A 21,931-nucleotide genomic window follows, 5' to 3' on the forward strand; every position below is an offset into this window, starting at 1 on the left:
ATTGTCACCATGTAAAATGATACTTTTTGAGACAGTTACTTCTTAGGGTCCTTCATAATATAAAGGTACATGACAGCAACATCTTCAAATAATCCAGACAACTGCCTAAATAGATGAGTTGAGAATCACAGATGTTTTAAACAAATGAGTGGGAGTGAGGGGATAATTGTGATTCCTGTTACATGCCGAAATACGCAGACATAAACCTCATTTCATAAATTTCATGAAAGACTCTCATAATTTCTATTTCTACAAATCAAATTATATTTTAAATGAAGTAGTATTTGATAAACAAAGCAATTCTGTGTCAAACTTTAATAAGTCAAGATTACTATATGATTTACTTTTTAAGAAAGTAAAACAGTCACATTTACAATTTGTTCATAGTGTGTCATGGTACAAATTTCCTTAATATGGCCAATCTAATTCAAAACAATGTCATGAGAATTACTACTACCTTTTACATTCTACTCCAGGGGTCAGCAAACTATGGCCTGTAGGTGAAATCTTGCCTACTGCCTGTTTTTGTAATTAAAGTTTTGCTGGAACACAGCCAGATGCGCTCATTGACACACTGCCTGTGCCTGCTTTCATCCTACAATGGCAAAGCTGAGGAGCTGCAAAAGAAGCTGTAAAGGGCAGCAAAGTCTAAAATATTTACTAGTTGTCCTCACAGAAAGCTTGCCAAACTCTGAGCTATTCTGAGGGTTTCCCCAGAAAGAAACTGTATAGAGAAATAAAGTCACTATTTAACTGATAAAAACAAATACAGTGCTTTTTAAAATGGAAACTAAACAAATCGATAAAAGGTTATATTAAAATACTTCAGGTATTTAACTCCACTAAAAAGTTAATACCAAAATCAAATATTTTCTTTCCCCCAAATAATCTTCTTTATTATAAAAGATTTTTCATAATACCTCATAGGATGTTAAAACATAATAATAAAATCTATAGTAAAATGTTACTTGCAAAGTTACTTGACTTTTAATCGGACGTTTAACATTACTCATAAGACTTACAGAAAAACAAAACTATTACCAGTAGCTCCTATTTGATCAGAGCAGTCAAGCAGAACTTATTTTGTATGTCAAAAACTCGGACATAAAGGAACTACACACTTTTCGGTGAATGAAATTTGCTGTCAAATACAGTGAACTACATTCTTTAACAGAGTGGGGTTTTTTCCCAACTAAATCTGCTTTTCTCCAAACTGTGTAACTTTGTAATTACTTTGTGATTGTCCCCATAGTCTCTGCAAAAACAAATTCTGATTACTTTTCTGTTTTACCTTGAGATCACGGTACACAATCTTTCCGGAATGTAGATAGTCCAAGGCAGAGACAATTTCTGCACCATAGAAACGTGTGCGGTCCTCAGAGAACACCCGCTCTCTCGACAAATGGAAAAACAGCTGCAGGGTAAACAGCAGGGACAGGATTGTAATAATTACTGATTTAGTGGGGGAAATTAACACAAACATAAAACACCTCTCATCACCATATTGTGATGATAGATACTGTACTCTCAGTGGACACTGAGCACTCTTAGACAGCAGCTGGCTTATCTTTTCCAGGTTTCCAAGGGGAGACTGCAGGCTGTTAAATCAGCGTTTTAATCAATATACCAATCTTGTTTAAGGCATTCTGCTTGCTACCCATTTAACCTTCAGTTACCAGAGGAAAAAAGAATGCATCATCAGGTTCCATCTCCTCCTCAGTGTATTGTTGCTTCACTCTTTCAACGAGGCGGTACTGAGACATTATTAAAATAAATGAACACAAGCATAGATGTAATATTTCTACTTAATTATTTGATTTACATTTGATTTCAAAGAAAGGAATGCTGATGTGTGAAAACCGATTTGTAGGAACTTAGAAAGTCTACAACTTCTGACTCATCATGGTATCTCTAGACATGTTTTCAAAGTTTAAATCAGTGTTTTCTGTAGTGAGAAACTGTGAGGTTCTAAGTTTTCAATTTCTCTTAGTAATATCCAAAACGGACAGAGAAGGTCCCATTATTTCCCTAAGAGTTCTCAATGTATATTCTTTCTATTTCAACAATAATTAACTATGACACCAATCTTTCTTCATATAATCATTTAAAACTGTAAGTCCATCCATTTCCTATTATATCACCTAAAAGATATTTCATTCAACAGTTAACAAGGATCTACTGGGTGCTCACTGTGGTTAAGCTTCCAGTTCTCCATTTAGGCCAGCTCTTTAACAAACTGCCTGTCTCATCTCTCAGTTCAACAATGTTTGGGAAGGAAGGAGCTGGCCTCAGGCACTATGAATTGACTGCTGACCTTTGTTGTACTATTTCATTGTATTAAGAAACTTGCCAAGAACAATAAAAGATTGTTGGCAGTGCTGAGTACATAAGAGTATGTACTCAATACATATCTTTGATTAAAGGAATGATCAAATCAATCAATGTATCATTGACTGGAAGATCAGGCATTAAGTATACCTTTACATGCATTACTTCTACAAATTTATAAGAATTACAGTTTAACCGAGATTTGTTCCTCACACACCAAATTATAATTTAGGTAAAGTAAAAGAGGTTCCATACAGAGTCCTTCTTCCCCTTTCCCACTTCCACCTCCACTTAAGGGCCTATCATTATTTTAAGATAAAATTTACGCATAACACATTGTCATAGCACAGAGAAGGAGGTAGAATCTTGCTACCCATTTGGCAACTATTGCCAAAAAAGACCAGCTCAACATTAGTTACAGTACAACTAAAATACTGGCAGATAGTCTCTAAACTTTAATGTTCTCTACTATATTGTCATATTTTATCAAGTCTAAGGTGCTACAGATTACAATTCCATCATATTTTATGTTAACACCAAGAAAGAAAAAAATGTCAATTAAAACAATGACACACCGTCAAATATAAAAGCCATTCTGATTGCAGAAAAGTTCAATGTGTCTTACAAACAATCAAAGATAGTATGCCAAAAATCAAACTAATGTGAACTATTACTCAGGGATATGTTTCAAAATTCGTTCATTTTATGGAAGCATATGCATATGATTAACGCCTTACTATTCAAACAAAGACAAGAAGTAGAAAGAAGCACGGATTATCAGGAAAACCATTAGGAAGAATTTCTAGGTTAAAGTAATTTCTGCCATCCTTTATACAAAATATCACTAATTTTGACTGAAGGAACTCCTGTGACCTCTATCCAGATTTATGGCAGTCTTCTAATGGGATGAAAATAGTTAGATTTCTAAATTTTCTTAAAATGTCAAGCCTAGAACCTACTCATCTATTTTACAGAAGATACAGATCTTCCTAAATCAACACAATACATGAAGGCTTCTAGATTTTTATTTAGACAGTTAATCTTCAATTTGTCTCCCAGCCACTTTCTATAAAAACATCAGCTAGAAAAAAAAAAAAAAAACTTCAGGAGAAGGACTCTATTTATTTCTCAATCTGATGTCCTCTGATGTCTGCCCTTGCTACTTTATGGGACTTATTCTTTTTAACATAACCAAGAACCTCTTGTTCTAGAGCTTAGAAGCTATTACCCTGTCCTTATTGCTTGGCTTTGGTACTACAACTCTCCTGATCTTCTACTTAACTCTCTGAATAGTCCTTTTCAGTCTCTACCTTGGCTTTGAACCAACTTCCCATTTAGTAAGCATCAATTATTTTAAAGTCACTGTATTGTGCAGTGGGACAAGAAAAAGAGGGCATACGATGGTAAGACATAATCCCTGACCTTAAGAAATTCAACCCAATAAAGGAGATACATGCATAGACAAAGAAACAAGAGATCTGTGATAAATGTTGTAATTCTGATATTAAAAGTGCTTTGGGATTTGCAGATACTAACTATTATATATATAAGATAGATAAACAGCAAGGTCCTACTGTATAGCACAGGGAACTATATTCAATACCTTATAATAGCTTATAATGAAAAAGAACATGAAAAGGAATTCACACATGTAATACTGAATCACTATGCTGTACACCAGAAAATAACACAACATCGTCAACTGACTATACTTTAATTTTAAAAGAAGTGCTTTGGAGGCAAAGGATGATTAATCTTTACTGGGATGATCTGAGGAGACTTCACAGATAAATTACTATTTCACTTTGGTTTTGAAAGTTGGGATTTTTCACAAATGGAGAATATAAGAGAAGCCTACAAAAGAGTGCTATGCAAGTTTTATCCATCTTAATATTTCAAACACAGCCTAGTACAGTACCTGCAGAGAGTAGGTAATTAACAAATGTTTGTAGAAGGAATTAATTCTAAAGGGAAAAAAAAAAAGTAACAGGAAGGAAACAACATGCAGGGAACGCATGTAGCCTAAGAACAATACACACTAAGGACAGTGACAGCACTTAAGGAAAAAATTTAAAGAAAAAGATGAGGCTAGATTGTTTAGGACCTCGACTGCCATGATATGGTTTAGAGATTAATTCTGTAAATAAGGAGTGTCAAAGACATTTGGGTTAAAAATTAGTTTAATTAAAAAAACAACTCTAGCAGCAATTAGAAAATCAATTAAAAAATCGAAGACTATAGTAGTCAGGTAAATAATTCATAAAGTGCAAGAAAAGTTATTGAACGCTGATTTAGTACAACTGCTATGAAAAAGCTGCAGACACAAGAGTAAATGGTACAAATCTGTAAGAATACCACTGGTTGGTTAGAACAACCAGATACATAAACAATTCCACTAAAAATACGCAGTTATAAAATAGAGAGCACACTTAAAGAAGTAAGCATGTTTGGTAATATCAGAAGTTACAATTGAGATGGGTAAGAGCTTCTGAGGGAATTCACCTAGAGTGGTACTAATATACATTTCGAGAGTCAATATTCCTGAGAGAACTAGCTTGTACCTTTGGGCAACGCTGTTGAAGTTTCTCTATGGATGGCTCAGTAGATGTTGCTGCCAGCAGTGTAAAGGAAATGAATGGGTTGGTAACAGAGAAGCAATGGATTTTATTTTGACCTGCTGATATTTAAATGAGAACTTGATAGCACAACTTTAGAACTATGGGACCCAAGGGTAGATATGGAAGTCATTTATATAAAAAGTATTGTTAACACCAAGGAAGCAATGTTAGCCCAGAAATTTAGTAGAAACTGAAAACAGAGTTAAGGTCAGAATCTTAGCGTATCACTACGTATAAGATAGGATGTTGAAATAGAGTCCTATAAGAAGTACAAAAGGAAACACGAACATACCATAAGAATAAAGGGAAAGAAAGTTTCGAGAAGTTAGTGTTTACCAGGCATAGGGATTAGGGTACTTGTTACTTTTCAGGGAAGAAATGTCATACTTAGGTGCACTAAGAGAATGTAAAGGTAGAAATGGTACATGACTCCTTCTGAAAAAGTGAAGCCAAGGTATTACTGAAGCAGAAGATTTTTGCTCTAACATATTAATGCTTTCAAGAAAACTTCTGCCTGAAAAAAATTGAGAGATACTACAAAGCTACAATTCACATGGACTAGGCACAAAAATTATATGAAAGATGAATGAAATCAGGCATCCAGAAACAGATTATTTTATAAAAATTTAAAATATGGTACAGTTGATAAGTATATGGGAAAAATGACATTAATAAATGGTACAACAATAATTGCTTAATTCTAGAGTAAAGTAAAATTTGATTTTCATCTCACATCCTAACAAAATTCATCTCTGATGTAATTTTAAAAACTAGAGAATATGGATCAAAAGTTATCTGATCTCAGGATGAAAAAAGATTTTGTAGAAGAAAAAAATGTAATCATAAAAGGAGAAACTGGTAGAATTAACTACATGAAATAGCAAAAATATAAATAAAATTGAATAGTTATGACAAATATGACTAAGTTCATAAGCTTAATATATAAAGAAATCATATGGAAAAAAAGACAAAAATACAAGGGGAAAAAGGGGAAAGGACATAGACAACATAAGAGGAATACAAATTATTACAGGAAATGAAAATATGCCACCTTATAATAATCAGTGCAGTAGAGATAAAAACATAAATGAGACAATTTAACACTTCAAGAAATAGCACTATTAGTGAAAGTGTGGTGAGATAAGTATTTCATACACTGGTGGCTGGTAAGTAAACAGAAACTCTTTGCAGGGCAATTCACAATATGTATCAATATAATTTTAAAATACAATAGTTCTTCTAGAAATTTCTTTTTAAAAAAAGACAATGTAGAAGTCTTCTACATAAGGATATTCTTGCAGGAGTATATTCGACAAAAATGTGAAAACAGCTTTCCAACCATGTTGAAAATTTTAAAAATTAGATTTCTATCCAACACTATAACAAAATAAATTTCAGATGCAACTGATAGTTAAATATAAAATATGAAACTAACTTTAAACACTAGAAAACAGGAATAAAAAATTCATGGGACTAGACTTCTCTTGTCCTAAACAATTGAACAGAAATATATAAAACAAAAAAATGAAAACTGGGGAAAATTTACCACAGAACTCTTTTTAGATAGTGGGCAACAGGCAGTGCAGAACTATGATCCCTGTGAAAACAGAAGCAAATGAAATGAACCCTAAAATCACCTGTCTTCTGTCTGGGGACATTTTCTAGAATGTTATATAGGAAAGGAAGTTCTGAGCATAACATACAAGCCTTGCTGTTAGAGATAAGTATCAGATTTTGAGGAAGGTGAAGTTGTTGGCATTTGTAGAACAGAACACCAGTGAGGAAGAAGCTATATAATCTACACAGTAGTCTGCTGCTGAGACCAAGCAATGCATGTGTAAGGTCAAACTCTAAAAGAATAAGCAGAAAAGGAATGGGGATCTGTGTGCTAAATAATTCCCCACAGAGCTGACAGAAATTCAATTTCTAATCAGTCAGAACAGTGTCATTACTGAACACCCAGGCATTCTGTGGATATTTCAAAGAAGTCAGAGTAAAGACAAACGTACATTAACAAAGCTAACAAACAAGAGTGGAAAATATCATATATGCAAATAACTGCCTTCCAGAACAAGATGTAACACTCTTTGAAGGAAGAAAACAAAATCCAGACACTCATGTAAAATTCAAACTATCGAGTATCCAATCAACAATTACTATGCATGAGAAGATGCAGGAAGATATGACCTATCAACAACAGAAAAATCAGTCATTAGACACAGACCTTAAGAAAAAAAAAGATGATTGAATTAATAGACAGTGACTTTAGAGTAGTACATGAACATAAAGAGGCAATGAGAAAGAAATAATGGCACTTTCAAAAATAAAACATGCCATATCTGATTAAAAAATGCACTAGATGGCATTAACACTAGATTAGACACTGTAAGTACATGAAATTATAGAAGAAAACTATATAAACTGTACCTAAAAAAAAAAAAAAAGGCACCCCAGCAACCTGTAGGAGAGCATCAAGGAGTCTAACATATATAACAGCAAATCCTTAAAGGGGAGGAAAACTACAAACTAATGCCTGAATTTTTCCAAACTAGGACAAAAATAATAAATGGACAGAGTATTTCAATGAAACCAAGTAAGATTAAAACTCACAAATATGCATTAATACTCAGAACATACCAGCCAGATCACACTAAAATTACTTAAAAACCAATGATAAACAGAAAATCTTTAAAAAAATTTCTGAAGGGAAAAACATTACATACAGAAGAACAAATAAGAGAATTTCCCCAGACTTCTCCTCAGAGAATATGTAAGCAAAGGACAATGGAACAATATGTCCAGTTCTCAAAAGAAAAAAAAATGCATCCTAAAATTTTGCATCCAGTGGAAATATTCATAAACTATTATCGTTAGAGACTTTGCTTTCAGCATGGTTGAGTAACACATACCAGATTTACACTCCCTTCTTCAACAACTAGAAAACCATATAAAATAAATAAAACAAATATTTTCATACATTAAACATTAGCCTTCAAGGTATAGTGATCCCAAAGAAAAGGGAAACAATATGATAATAATGGTTGTTTCAGCTTGTTGCCTGGAGACCGTACAGAACATAACAAAGGGAGGGAAAACCAAATCAGAAACTGGAGGGATCCCTGAGTTAAGGATAAAGAGTTCAGTGACTAGAGAGACCAAAGTAGTCATGATACATGAGTCAGAGAACCATAGAGAGATCTCCAGCGATCTGCAATGGACTTCCTGAGTCTGACTTATGTTTTACTAATCAGCACTTACGTATGTGAGGAAAATTCTGAGGCCAGGAAAAGGACCACTTACAGGCTCACAGAGCCAAAAATACTTTTTGTTCTTATGAGGAAAAATGGAAAAACTTCCTAAGAAATGTGGCACCCAGTAGAGTCCTTGAGGATACTGCCTCTATAGTGCAGCAATATTAGTGTTAGAGCAAAGGCTACAAACATATGACAAATTGATTTTTGACAAAGGTGTCAAGGTCAGTCAATGGGGCAAATAATAGCTTTTTCAACAAAAAAGATACTGGAATAACCAATATCCATATGGGAAAAAGTGTAGATTATATATGAACAAGATGAGTTTTAAAAAACAAATTTAAACAAAAATATACAGAGGGAAAAAAGTTCCCTACTAAAAAAGGAAAAGGGACCACAAACTGGGAGAAAATAGATATATATATCATATATTTATAACATATATATGATAAAGTAATTATACCGAGAATGTATAAAAAAGTCTGACTACTCAATATTAAGAAAACAAACAACTCAATCAAAAATGGACCAAAGATTTTAACAGATACTTCAATAAAGAAGACACAACATGGCAAATCAGCACAAGAAAAGATGTTCAATATCATTATTCATTCAGGAAATTCAAATTAAACCTGTAAGATACCACTACATACCACTAGAATGGGTAAAAGTAAGTAAGACTAACCATGCCAAGTGTGGTGATGATATTAAGTAACATCCAAGAAATGCAAAATGGTACAATTTGGCAGTTTCTTAGGAAGCTGAACATACCAAATGACACAGAAACTGTATTCCTAGATATTTACCAAAGATGACTGAAACTACACATCCACACAAAGATTTGTACTGGAAAATTCACAAGAATTTTTTTACAATAACCTCAAACTGCAAGAAAACCAAATGTCTATGTACTAGTGATTATATAAACACATGTATGTATATAAATACATTATCCATATAATGAAATAAAGCCATAAAAAGAAATAAACTACTGATATATGCAATAATACTGATGAATTTTAAAAGTATCATGTTAAGTGAAAGATGTAGAACACAAATGAGTATACACTGTGGGGAACACAGTTTTTAATATTTAAATGTTGTTTTGTTCCATTATCTTTTTTTTCTTTCCTTCAAGGTCTCCAATCATACATATATTGTACTTTGTTTTCACTCTCTTGAAATGCTCACTCTGGGGTAAGGCAACCTTTGTGTAAGAAGTTTAACTACTCTGAAACTGCCACCCTATGCCATAACCACATGGAGAAGAATCATGAAAACAGATAAAATCCTGGTCACCTCCTGCAGTTCTAGTCACCTCATCCGACACTGTAGATATAAAAGTAAGCATCTCAGATGTTAAGGCTAGTCAAGTCTTTGCATTATTACTTTAGATGCAGTGATATACTGGCTTAATGAATTTTGGGAAACTAAGCTTGAAATATTATAAAGGTATATACTAAAAATATCCCCAAATTTATTTTGCCTTGAATTTTACATGCTAGCTAATGTGAGTATTGTAATGCATCCTTCTTGGCTTGAGAATTTTTGAAAAAGCTTTGGGTGAAAGCAATAGAATTCTGATAGAACCAAAAAATATATTAATAATTACAACAGTTAGTAAAGAAATTGGCTTGTCAAATTCCTGACAACAACAAAGATATTTATATATCTACAAATTTAGTAAAAATTTAAAAACCATCACTATGAGTATGAAATGATACTTCAAATTTTAAAATCACCCAAATCACACCTCCATAAATTAGTAAGTAGAACTAGAATACTGACTGCCTGTACTTCTGTCTTGTGTGAATTTAAAATGAGATGATTTTGGTTCACTGAAGACAAAATGCCAGCCAGATAATGAGAATCTGAAATAAGTATGAGAGGATCTCAAGAATGGCATGAAACTGGAAATCATATGCAAAAAATAAAGTGAATTTTATCAAAAAACTGACTATAGCATGTACAATGAGCTAAATATGGAGGAGAATAGTAAATAACTGAAACTGTTCTGTTCATTTGTTAGGTTCATTCATCCACATTAAGAATACAGAAGAATGTGAAAAATTTATTAGATGAGAACCATTTCTACATAATGGTTTTACTTTCCCCACTAGTGAATCTCAACCTCCAGGAGATTTCAGCCTCGAAAGAGATTCACAGAGGTCCAGTTTATAGGCCTGAAAGAAATAAGACTATGAGTAAGATTTTGGGGGAAAGTCCTAAGTAGAGACATTCTAAACCAAACAACACCCTAGTTTTCAGTTTACTCTTACTGCACAATATTTTTCTGCTTCTCATATAAATTTGACAATACCCAAGATAAAAAAAGAAAGTGACTTGGTTGTGTCAGCAGCAGCGTGATTTGTCACGTTATTAGACTGCTTTTTATTAGTTCTCCAGATGCTGATTTTCCGTCCACCAAAGGTTGCACTGAATTCACTTTCACAACCTGTTCTACTGAGCTCCAAACCAACCCCTGTACATCCTGTACTACAGCCAAGATGCACACAATACACCAACGGGGGGAAAAAAAGAAGAATCCATGGTACTCTGCTTAGGAACCAGCAGATGTCAAATCCAATGAATTCAGTTGCTATCTTTCAGTTGTATATCTTTACTATACTCTTACTTAATATACTCTCCTTAACCTCTAAGGTTTCTTTTACTTGGCTCCTTCTACCCAGGATCCTCCTTAGGCTTCTTTCATCACCAACATGTATGATGTTGGTATCTTCAGGCACCATTCTTGGCCACTTATTTTCTAACTACAGTATCTCACACTTCACTTCCTTGGTTTTAGCATTGCCAATAAAGCACCTCTGACCTGACTCCCCTGTCTCCTTCATGCCCCCACAAGGCACCTCACACACAGGATGATCACCACCAGAACTCAAACCTTCTATTGTGTTTCCTGCCTTTATAAACAGTCCAGTATCCACACAATTCCCCAAGCAGCAAATTGGAAAGTGTATGGTTTCCATCTCCTTCCACTGAGTTATTAAATCCTGGAAATTCTAGTACCTAAACATCATTTAGAATTTGATTCCTTCTCACTAATACTGCTTCAATTAACAACCTTATCATTTTTATGATCAGATTACCAAAACCTTCCAACTGCAGTAGCTTCCAAGTAATTTTCCTGCTTCCAATTTTATCTCTTTCAATCCAAGTTTCATACTGCTACGAAGTCTTCTTTCTAAAACATTTCACATAGAAATCCTTCTATGATGCTTCACTGCCTTTAGGATAAAATCTACACACTTGGAAGAGAAAAATCTGTCCTAACATGATCCTGACTACCTGGTCAGACTCTTTTGACTTTTCTCTGCAAGACTCTATGCTTTATCCATACTATGCTACCTCTAGGGAGGTGGGAGAGAACTTGTATGCTCCTTCACATTCTGAATATTCTATTTCCTCTGTGTCAGAATGTCCTCTCTCTCATCCTTACTGTTCTAACTTACAGTTACACTTAAGACTTAGCTTAGCAACTACTTTTAAGGTTTCCTACCCTGGCATTCTCTCCCTTTCCTCCTCTTTTCCTTCTGGATTGATTCAAGTACCCATTCTCTGCATCTCATAGCAATCAGTGTTTTCACAGCAATAATGATACTATAAAGTATATGCATACTTTCTTGTCTATTTCTCCAATTAGACACTCATCTCCTAAAGGAAAGTACCATATTTCCTTATTTCTACATCCCCTGAGGTCCAATCCATAGTAGTTGCTCATTAGGTATTTAATAAGCAAATGGACCACAATGGAGTGGGTTCTAAAGTTAATATATAAATTATCAAATATACTCAAAATCACCTTTGCAAATTCCTCATGAAGGGACTAGACTGGAAACCAACATACTGTCTCACTATGGCTAGGCCCAACACAGTTTTTCTTCAGCATGGCCATTGTAAAACTGAGTTTTAAATGGGTAAAATAATTTTTTACAACTGTCAGTGAAACTTGAGGAAGAACCATGTAAAGCATCATAAATCCTACATTTCTGGTTTCCAAAATTAAGTAACATGATTTAAAAAATTACACCTGTGGTAAAAAATTTTTTACATGTAAAAAATATAGGAAAAAAGATACATTTTTTAAGCACAGTCCTATGTACCAGAGGGCCAGGATCAAGCTCCACCCAGCAGTGAGCAGACACTGACTCCTCCTGCCAGGAAACCTGCATAAACTTATGGTCCAGCCTCACTCACCAGGGGACAGATACCAGAAATAAGAAAACAACAATCCCAAAGCTTGTGGAAGGGATCTGCAAACACAGGCCAGATTCTACAGTGGGACTGGCTGGATCCTGGCCCTTGGGTCATGAGAGAAGAGAGTACTGCTGGGACACACAGGACATCTCCCTCAGAGGGCCACCTCTCCAAGGTCAAGAAACATAACTACCTACCTAAAAATACAAATAGAAAGACAGAGAACATGAGGTGTCAAAGGAATGTCTTCCAGACCAAGGCACAAGATAAATCCCGAAGAAGAAATGTTATGAGGAGATAGGCAATGTATGCGAGAAAGAGTTTGGAGTAATGACAGCAAAGATGTTCAGAGTATTCAGGAGAAGTTTTTCAGCACAGAGTCAGGAAATACAAAGAATACCCAAACAGAGTTGAAGAATAAAATCATTGAAATGAATAATATACTAGAAGGAATCAAGAACAGACTAAATGAGGCAGAAGAATGGATCAATGAGCTAAAAGACAGGTCAGTGGAAATCAATACCACAGAACAGAAAAAGGAAGAAAGAATGAAAAGAAATGATGATAGTTTAAGAGAACTCTGGGAAAACATGAAGCACACTAATATTCATATTATAGGGGCCCCAGAAAGAGAAGAGAGAGAAAAAGGACCTGAGGAAATATTCGAAGAGATAATAGTGGAAAAATTCCCTAAGAGTAAGGAAACAATCACCCAAGTCCAAGAAGCACAGAGAGTTCCACACAGGATTAACCCAAAAAGGAACACAGTAAGGCACACAGTAATCAAACTGACAAAAATTAAGGATAAGGAGAAAATATTAAAATCAGCAAGAGAAAAACAACAAATAACATACAAGAGAACTTCCATAAGGTTATCAGCTGATTTTTCCACAGAAACTTTACACGCCAGAAGGGAGTGGCACAATACATTTAAAGTGATGGAAGGGAAACACTTACAACCAGGAATACTCTATCCAGAGAGGCTTTCATTCAGATTTGATGGAGAAATCAAAAGGTTCATAGATTAAAAAAAGCTAAAAGAATTCAGCACCACCAAATCAGCTTTACAACAAATGTTAAAAGAACTTCTCTAGTCATCAAACCACAAGAAAAGAGAACAAAAAGAAAAGGAAAAAAAAAGATCCACAAAACAAATCAAAAACAATTAACAAAATGGCAGTAAGAACATACATACTGATAATTACCTTAACTGTAAATGGATTAAACACAACAACCAAAAGACACAGACTGGCTGAATGGATACAAAAATAAGATCCATATATATGCAGTCTACAAGAGACCCACATCAGAGCTAGAGAGACATATAGGCTGAAAAGGAGGGGATGGAAAAAAATACTCCATACAAATGGATATCAAAAGAAAGCTGGAGTAGCAATACTAGTATCAGACAAAATAGATTTTAAAATAAAGACTGTTACAAGAGACAAAGGACACTACATAATGCTCAAGGGATCAATCCAAGAAGAAGATGTAACAATTGTAAATATATATGCAACTCAACATAGGAGCACCTCAATATATAAGGCAATTGTTAACAGACTTTATAAAAGGAGAAATCGACAATAACGCAATAGTGGGGAACCTTAACACCCTACTTACATCCATAGACAGATCATCCAGATAGAAAATCAATAAGGAAATATAGGCCCTAAATGACATATTAGACCAGATGGACTTAACTGATATCTACAGAGAATTTCATCCAAAAGCAAAAGAATATACATTCTTCTCAAGTACACACACACAGAATATTCTCCAAAATCGATCACATGTTGACCCCCCAAACAAGCTTCAGTAAATTTAAGAAAACTGAAATCATACCAAGCATCTTTTCCAACCACAATGCTATGAGGTTAGAAATCAACTACAGGAAAAAAACACAAAAACTGCAAACATGTGGAGACCAAATAATAAGCTACTAAACAACCAGTGGATCACTGAAGAAATCAAAAAGGAAATCAAAAAATACTTTGAGAAAAAGGAAAACAAAAACACTACAACGCAAAACCTCTGGGACACAGCAAAAGCAATTCTAAGAGGCAAGTTTATAGTGATACAAGCTTACTTCAGGAAACAAGAAAAATCTCAAATAAACAACCTAACCTTACATTTAAAGCAGCTAAATAAGAATGAACAAAACCCAAAGTTAGGAAGAAATCATAAAAATCAGCAGAAATAAATGAAATAAAGACTAAAAAAAAAAAATCAATGAAACTAAAAGCTGGTTCTTTGAAAAGGTAAACAAAATTAATAAACCTTTAGTCAGACTCATCAAGAAAAAAAGGGAACAGGCCCAAATTAGTAAAATCAGAAATGAAAAAGAAGTCACAGCCTACACCACAGAAATACAAGGGATCGTAAGAGGCTACTATGAGCAACTATACGCCAACAAAATGGACAACCTAGAAGAAATGGACAATTTCTTAGAAAGGTACAATTTTCCAAGACTGAATAAGGAAGAAATAGAAAATATGAATAGACCAATTACCACTCCTGAAATTGAATCACTAACTAAAAAGCTCCCAACTAACAAAAGTCCAGGATCCAGCAATCCCACTCCTGGGCATATATCCAGAGGAAAATATAGTTGAAAAACACACATGCACTCCAATGTTCACAGGAGCACTATTTATAATAGCCAAGACTTGGAAGCAGCCCAAATATCCATCAATAGATTACTGGATAAAGACGATGTGGTACATTTATATACAATGGAATACTGCTCAGTCATAAAAAAGAATAAAATAATGCCATTTGCAGCAACATGAATGGACCTGGAGACTGTCATTCTGAGTGAAGTCAGAAAGAGAAAGAATAATGCCATGTGATACCACTTGTATGTGGAATCTAAAAAAAAAAAAAGACACAAATGAACTTATCTATAAAACAGAAACAGACTCACAGACATAGAGAACAAACTTATGGTTATCAGGGGGTAAAGGGAGTGGGAAAGGATAAATTGGGAATTTGAAATTTGCACCTCTTGAGAAGTGATGAAAATGTTAGCAACCTTGATTGTGGTAGTTTTATTGGTGTATACATTTATTAAAATTCATCAAATTGTACATCTGCAATATGTGTAGTTTACTGAATAGGAATCATACCACTATAAAGGTGTTAAAAAAAAGAATATGATTATATTTTCTTACATATAAAAGTAGTTATTAAAATAAAAGATCATTATATTTAATTAGAAAATTATTCAGCTCCCATTTAGGAGTAGAAAGAGCTATAAAAATCTCTATCAAGAAGTAGAGAACTATTTTATTATAACCAATATTTTAAATAATTTTAAAAATAATGACAATACTACCATGCAAATGCAAGTGCTGGGTTTACTTCTTGACTCACCTCTCCGCCATTAACATATTCCATCACAAAACACAAACGGTCTTTTGTCTGGAAGGAGTATTTCAAGGACTTGAAATGAAAAAGAAAAAAAAAATGTTAAAATCCTATATTCTAGAACAGTTAGAAACAGTAAGCATGATTGATAAAATGAATTGTTATTTTTCCTTAAGAGTCTATTTCTTTAAGAGTACTTAATAAGAGTGTATAAGAAACTCAAAACAAATTTTGAATATTAGCAATGAGTATTATTTGAGGAGAAATTAAAACTAAGATCTTTAGTAAAAATAAACAGTAATTGTGATGAGCACTTCTCAATCTACCGTGTCATCTATTTGAAATTGTATTGGTCCCCAAAGTTCTTATCCATGAGACCCTAAAACTTAAGGCCTACAACTTATTTCGGGGGAAGTCTTAGGAATACAGTTATAGTAGTTATATTTGGGTTTCTAGCATAGTTTCAACATCACTTTTTGCATACAGGTTGTATAACATGACATAATCCAAAAGAGCTGCTTCAGGTAATTTTATAGGTTATAAAACTATTAAAACTTCACAGCTATCTTATTACACTGAACAATAAATACACAACAATATAACAAAGTAAGCCTAGGTATCTAGTGATACTTCTGGAAAGTCCTACTCAATAATTCTAAATCTTTAGAAGTTTCTTCCTTTTGAAAGTCTAGCTGTTATTTTTAATCTTAATACACTTTGCTGGAACTATAAACATACAAAAACTTTGCAAATTACGCCTCTATTACAAGCAATCCATGAACAGGACTAAAAAAAGTCAGTTGGTTTCAAAAACTAAGTTATATACATTTAAGTCACAGTTTATATATACTATGCCTAGTGAAGAAAACACACCATGACTTAGCCTATCTTTAACTTAAATGCTATCTTGAAATATAAATTTAATGCATTCTATATTCCTTTATTTCTTAAAGTACTTATATCTAAAAGAAGTCTCCATTTCTATAAAAAAAATTAGGTAAAGTTTCTTTATATCACTGAAGAAAATGTTCTCATCATTTAATATTTATCAGAAGCCAATAAACAAAAATAACATAAAACTTATATTTAATACGAAGAATCTTTTTTAAGTCTACCATTTCCTCAGTGGTCTTCAACGCCATGAGTGATTTATTTGCTCTTTTTTTTTTTTTTTTTGAAGCAGCTGAAGTCATGGGAAGAAAAAAGGAGTCTCAAACACTCATTTATAATGAGCATTACAAATGCATGCATATTGTAAACTTCATCCATACAGTCTAATAATTTCCAAAAAAATCTGAATTATCCACAAAGAAAATGGCATACCTAAATGAATGTTATTTAAAATGCTGTTTTTTCCTAGTTTAGTTTCCATAATAAAACTCCCCTAAATTTAAAATGTTATGATTGTAACATCTGTCCTCTAGTAACTTACTGTTAAAAAGGGATGTCTAGTGTTCTTTAATACTCTGCTTTCAGTTAAAGTGTGTGCCACTTCATCCTACAAAAGAAAAAGGCAAATCTTCAATATACGTTCTAAGTGCTAATAATATAAAAAGTCACTATTTCTCTAAGACTAGAAGAGATTAAACACAGAGAAAGAAAAAGATTTTTTAAAACATAATGACAATAGCATGCTCCCTATATTGCTAAGCTTCTCCTCCACCCAAAAAGAAAAAAAATGATCAAGTTAACAATTTAAATCGGATGGCTTTAGCTTATAAACCCATATAAACTCAGTCATACTTAACCAAAATATATCAATATGCAATAATGATGTAATAATCACCAAAAAATTAGCAGGGACACAGAAAATGAAATAGAAAGCCTTTCTCCGTGAAGAGAATGCCTTATCAGCTAACAGCTAGGTTTGGAGTAATTAACATTTTCATGTTTGTAACACATTTTATTAAGTGAGATATAAAGGATATATTTCAGTAAAGATCATGGAATTTGTAAGTCTCCTATTCAAAAGAAAAATCAGTTATAGAAAAGGGGAACACAGTACACATGTAAGATTTAATTCTAAATTACACATTTTAGGAATAGAAAAAGAGTAAAAAAAATTGTAACTTTTTGCTTGTGGCTTTTTGGTGTGCTTTATTTTTTTTAAAGGTCACAACCTACTGTAGGTGACAATTTTAAAGTATGGATACATTTCAAACCAAAAAAACACTAAGAGTGTGTTTCCCCAATTATGTACATAAATTTCATCTTGATAACAAAAGTGAACTAGGAGAGATTTCCTTCAACATACGGAGAACTAGAAAAATGTTTCCTATTTCAAAAATAACACTATCTTAAAGAAGAAAGGAAAGGAAGAGAACTGCTAAAACTAACATAGCATTTCTGGTCTCTGCTTCTGCCAAGATCCCAAACAAAGCCCTCGCTGGATCAATTTCTTAACACTCTCAGCAAATCACAATAGGATTATAAGTAAGATGTTGAAATACTAGGACAAAGCATTGTATTTATTATCTTTACAAACGCATCTGACCCTAGAAGATAAATGAGCAACAGACTGATCAAAGATGCTAAAATCCAAAAGTCATTCCAAGAGGGTGAGACCAATTCTGTCTGAACAGAAAGTAAAGTGTAATGACACAGTATTTAAAATCAGTGAAACAAAACATGGGTATGAAAGCACTCCAGTCTTGTTTATTTAATAAGAGCCAGGATAAGTGCTCCAACAATATGTGAGCCTCTACCATACTATACTATAACTTCTAATTTGAATCTAATTAAAATTATTAATAGCAAATGTTTTAATACAAAATAAATAAGTAGAAATGATACCATAACTAATTTCTGTACCCATCATGCCTACCATAATGATTAGCATACAGTAAATACTCAATAAATGTTTGTTGAACTTAATTGTTTATCATCAGAATAAATTCCAAGATGTCATGAGGTATGTGGGACTTAACTTATTCAATCATTCACTCCCTTAGTAAATATGAAACAAATATATTCTGGGTATTGTTCTATCCACTGAAGACAGGGCACTGAACAACACAGACAAAAATCCTGCCCTCATGGAGCTTTCATTCCAGTTAGTCAGATGGTGGTCAGTGTTAATAGAAAAAACAAAGCAGAGAGGGATACTGCAGTTTATGAGCATCATATAATGAATATAAAATAAATGATTAAGGATTATACAAGGGGCTATTTTATAAAATATAGAACTGAATTCACTGATTAGAAAACAAAATCCTTGATACGTATCTGCTAAATGCTAAGGACAGTGCACGTAAAAAGTGATTTAAAAAAAGGACATGATTTTTTGTTCGTGGAGTTCACGTTCTAGTGGAGAAGACATAATGAACAAATTGGTAAATATCCAATTTAAGAAAACAATTACAAATTCTGCTAAGTGGCAGTAAGAGAAAATTGGGTTATCTATTAAGTTATCTACTAAATAAATGGGATAAATAAAGGAAAATCAATGTTCCTGGAAGAGAACAGGCTGGATAGGTAATGTGACGGGGCGGCGGGGAGGTGGAGGATCAGGGGCACACAACTGATTTCTGTTTCTAAGTTTGCTCAGGCTTCTCTGGGAGGGACAGCAAAAATAGGAGGGCTCAAGCAGGAGACAACTGAAGTGCTCCCAGAGAGAAATGAGGATGGCTTGGACTACTATGGCGGAGCAGGAACAAGAAAAAAGGACACAGTTTGGAAATATTTTTGAGATATAAAATTAACAGTAATAATCTAAGAAGTTACGTGCTTCCAACAAGAGGATAAAACGAAAGAATGTTTCCTTATACACAATCAGAAAGATTCACAGAAGACATAATATTTACCTGTTACACTTCAGGATTCTAAGTGATTTGAGGCAGTAACTAAGTGGGAAAGGACTGAAGAATGGGAAGCATGAAACCCATTGTCCAGAAAAGATATTCCAGAGCTTCCAAAAATATCTGTGGGGGGATATTTCACCCTATTTTGTTAAAACAAACTCATTACATATAATGGTTATTTCTCTAAATCACTTAGTAAACTTCACGAAAGAAGATTATTTTTTCCCTAAATTCTGTAATCTCTAACCACATTAAAGGAGTCAAGTAAAGATGTATATAGACAAAATCTAAAACTTACTTTCTACCATATTTTACATCTGACCAAATTAGAATTTTCTCCCTTAATGCAAATTTAATGGCACAGTATTTCACATACTAATTAGTTTCTATGAAGATAAGGTATGTACAAGATAAAAAGTAAACACAGATGTCAATAATTTTTAATTACAGTTAAAAGCAACATGTCAAAACAAAAAGTTAAAAATAATAGTGATAAAACTTAGTGGCTAAAACAATATGATGCTTTTTAAAAAATCCATTTGTTGATTATGATCACAAATGAAGAGTGCTAAAAATGCTTGGTTATATGGTGTAAATATAATGTTTTCATGAAAAAGTTTTTGAAATACAGTTTCATATATATTCATCCATGGTAAAATATTAAATAATGAATTTTAAATGTCATTTCTTTCATAGAAAGCAGCTTAGGAAGAATGGGATTTTATTTCTTAAAAACATGAGGCAGAAGAATTGTTTCCTCATATTTATTTTCCCAATTCTCTCCAACTTATCACTCCCCCTCTACTACAAATGGCCTATCTCCTTTCATTTGCACCACTTACTGTTTGTGGTAGTTAAGTTTTCTAGGGGTCAGAAGGGGTGGGGAGGAGTAAATGACAGCAGGGATGCAGAGGAAGAGAACACCTCTACTCTATTACCAAGGACACTAAAGGTGTCATCTCCTTTAATCCCTGTGGCAACTCAGCAGGTAGGTTTGATAATTCCCGTTTTGTATGAGGAAATGGGGGTTCACAGAAGTTAAATTGCTCAAGTTGCAGGTGAAAAAGTCAATACTGATCCCACATCTAAGTCCAACATCAGTGGTCATTTTCACTTCACAACACTGCCTTCCATCTTCAAACAGCTTAGTAGCAACTTAACTAAATACTTTAACTCTGTTCACATTATTTTCTCTATCTCGAACACAAGACTATAATGACTGCCTCTATCAGAAGCTAGTTGAAATCAAGATACATCAGGTCTACAGCATTTCCTTTATTCATGCAGAGCAATAAATGAGACCCAGAGGAAGAGATGGAGCAGGTGGGGAAGCAGGGAGAAGAGAGAAGTTTTTACTTTGGCACCCTTCTTTTTCTTTTCTTTTTAAAATTGAAGTATGGTTGATTTACAGTGTTAGTTTCAGGTGTACAGCAAAGTGATTCAGTTATACATACACATACATATGCATTTTCTTTTCAGATTCTTTTCCAGTATATGTTATTACAAGAAATTGAATATTGTTCCCTGTGCTATCCAGTAAGTCCCTGCTGTTTATTTTATATACAGTAATGTGTTGGTAACTTTATTCTTAATTAAACCACAATGACTACCAGTGATCATTATTTACTTGTTCTCTGTTTTGACAAGCCATATGTTAGCAATCTATAATTTTTTCCCCATAGGAAAAATGTCACACTTATCAAGCTCTAGATTTCTGGGTTCTAACCTTCCCTTCTTTGGAAAACTTGAGCATTGGCCCAGATGCAGACTTCTAATACTTCTTCCACTCTCCAGTTGTCACACTGTCTTCTCACTGCTCCTTCATTTCTATTTCTATTCCCTTTTTTGAAGATCTTTTACATCTTGATGTAGAAAATGAAAATGCAGTTGTTCCTTGTTATCTATGAACACTACATCACCCTTCTTGAATGCTGGTATTTGATACTTTGTTCTTGCTCTTTTTCCAAATATTACTTAGATATGAACTTCTTTGACTTCAACCATGATATAACCTTCAGCACCTAAGCCTTTTAAATTATAGAGTATGTTGCTTGTCTCTATTGCCCTTCAGTAATTTCCTTCTTTCCTTATGGCTCTTCCAATTCCCAGTGTTGGAATAAGTTAGTCTCTACTTTCTCACTTCTATATTACACATCTAAAGGGAAAAAAAATCACATACTGCCTAGCACCATTACAATGCCCTCTCCAGTCTCAGCTGAATATTCTAAGAATTCTTTAACTCACCCCTTCCAAGGTAACTCTTTCAGTCCTCAGTATGGTTATTTCAAAACTTTCCCAGGCCTCATACCATGTCTGGCATGTATGCTGAAATGTACACACAACCCTACAAGGT

The 21,931-nt window shown here is 33.7% G+C and overlaps 1 protein-coding gene across 10 annotated transcripts in view; it reads right to left on the reverse strand.

The window, feature by feature from the left end:
- The window catches only part of AKT3 (AKT serine/threonine kinase 3), a 210,645-nt gene that overhangs the window by 43,550 nt on the left and 145,164 nt on the right, over positions 1–21,931 (reverse strand). For all 10 annotated transcript variants that reach the window (XM_064477233.1, XM_064477232.1, XM_064477235.1 and 7 more), the window contains 3 exons: positions 17,211–17,276; positions 15,785–15,853; positions 1,292–1,414 (listed from right to left, as the gene is read on the reverse strand). In XM_064477233.1, the coding sequence (XP_064333303.1) occupies positions 1,292–1,414; positions 15,785–15,853; positions 17,211–17,276 (258 nt within the window). The remainder of the gene's footprint in view (positions 1–1,291; positions 1,415–15,784; positions 15,854–17,210; positions 17,277–21,931) is intronic.

Source organism: Camelus dromedarius, chromosome 21, assembly GCF_036321535.1.
Source record: "Camelus dromedarius isolate mCamDro1 chromosome 21, mCamDro1.pat, whole genome shotgun sequence".
In the NCBI taxonomy this organism is placed as follows: Eukaryota; Metazoa; Chordata; class Mammalia; order Artiodactyla; family Camelidae; genus Camelus; species Camelus dromedarius.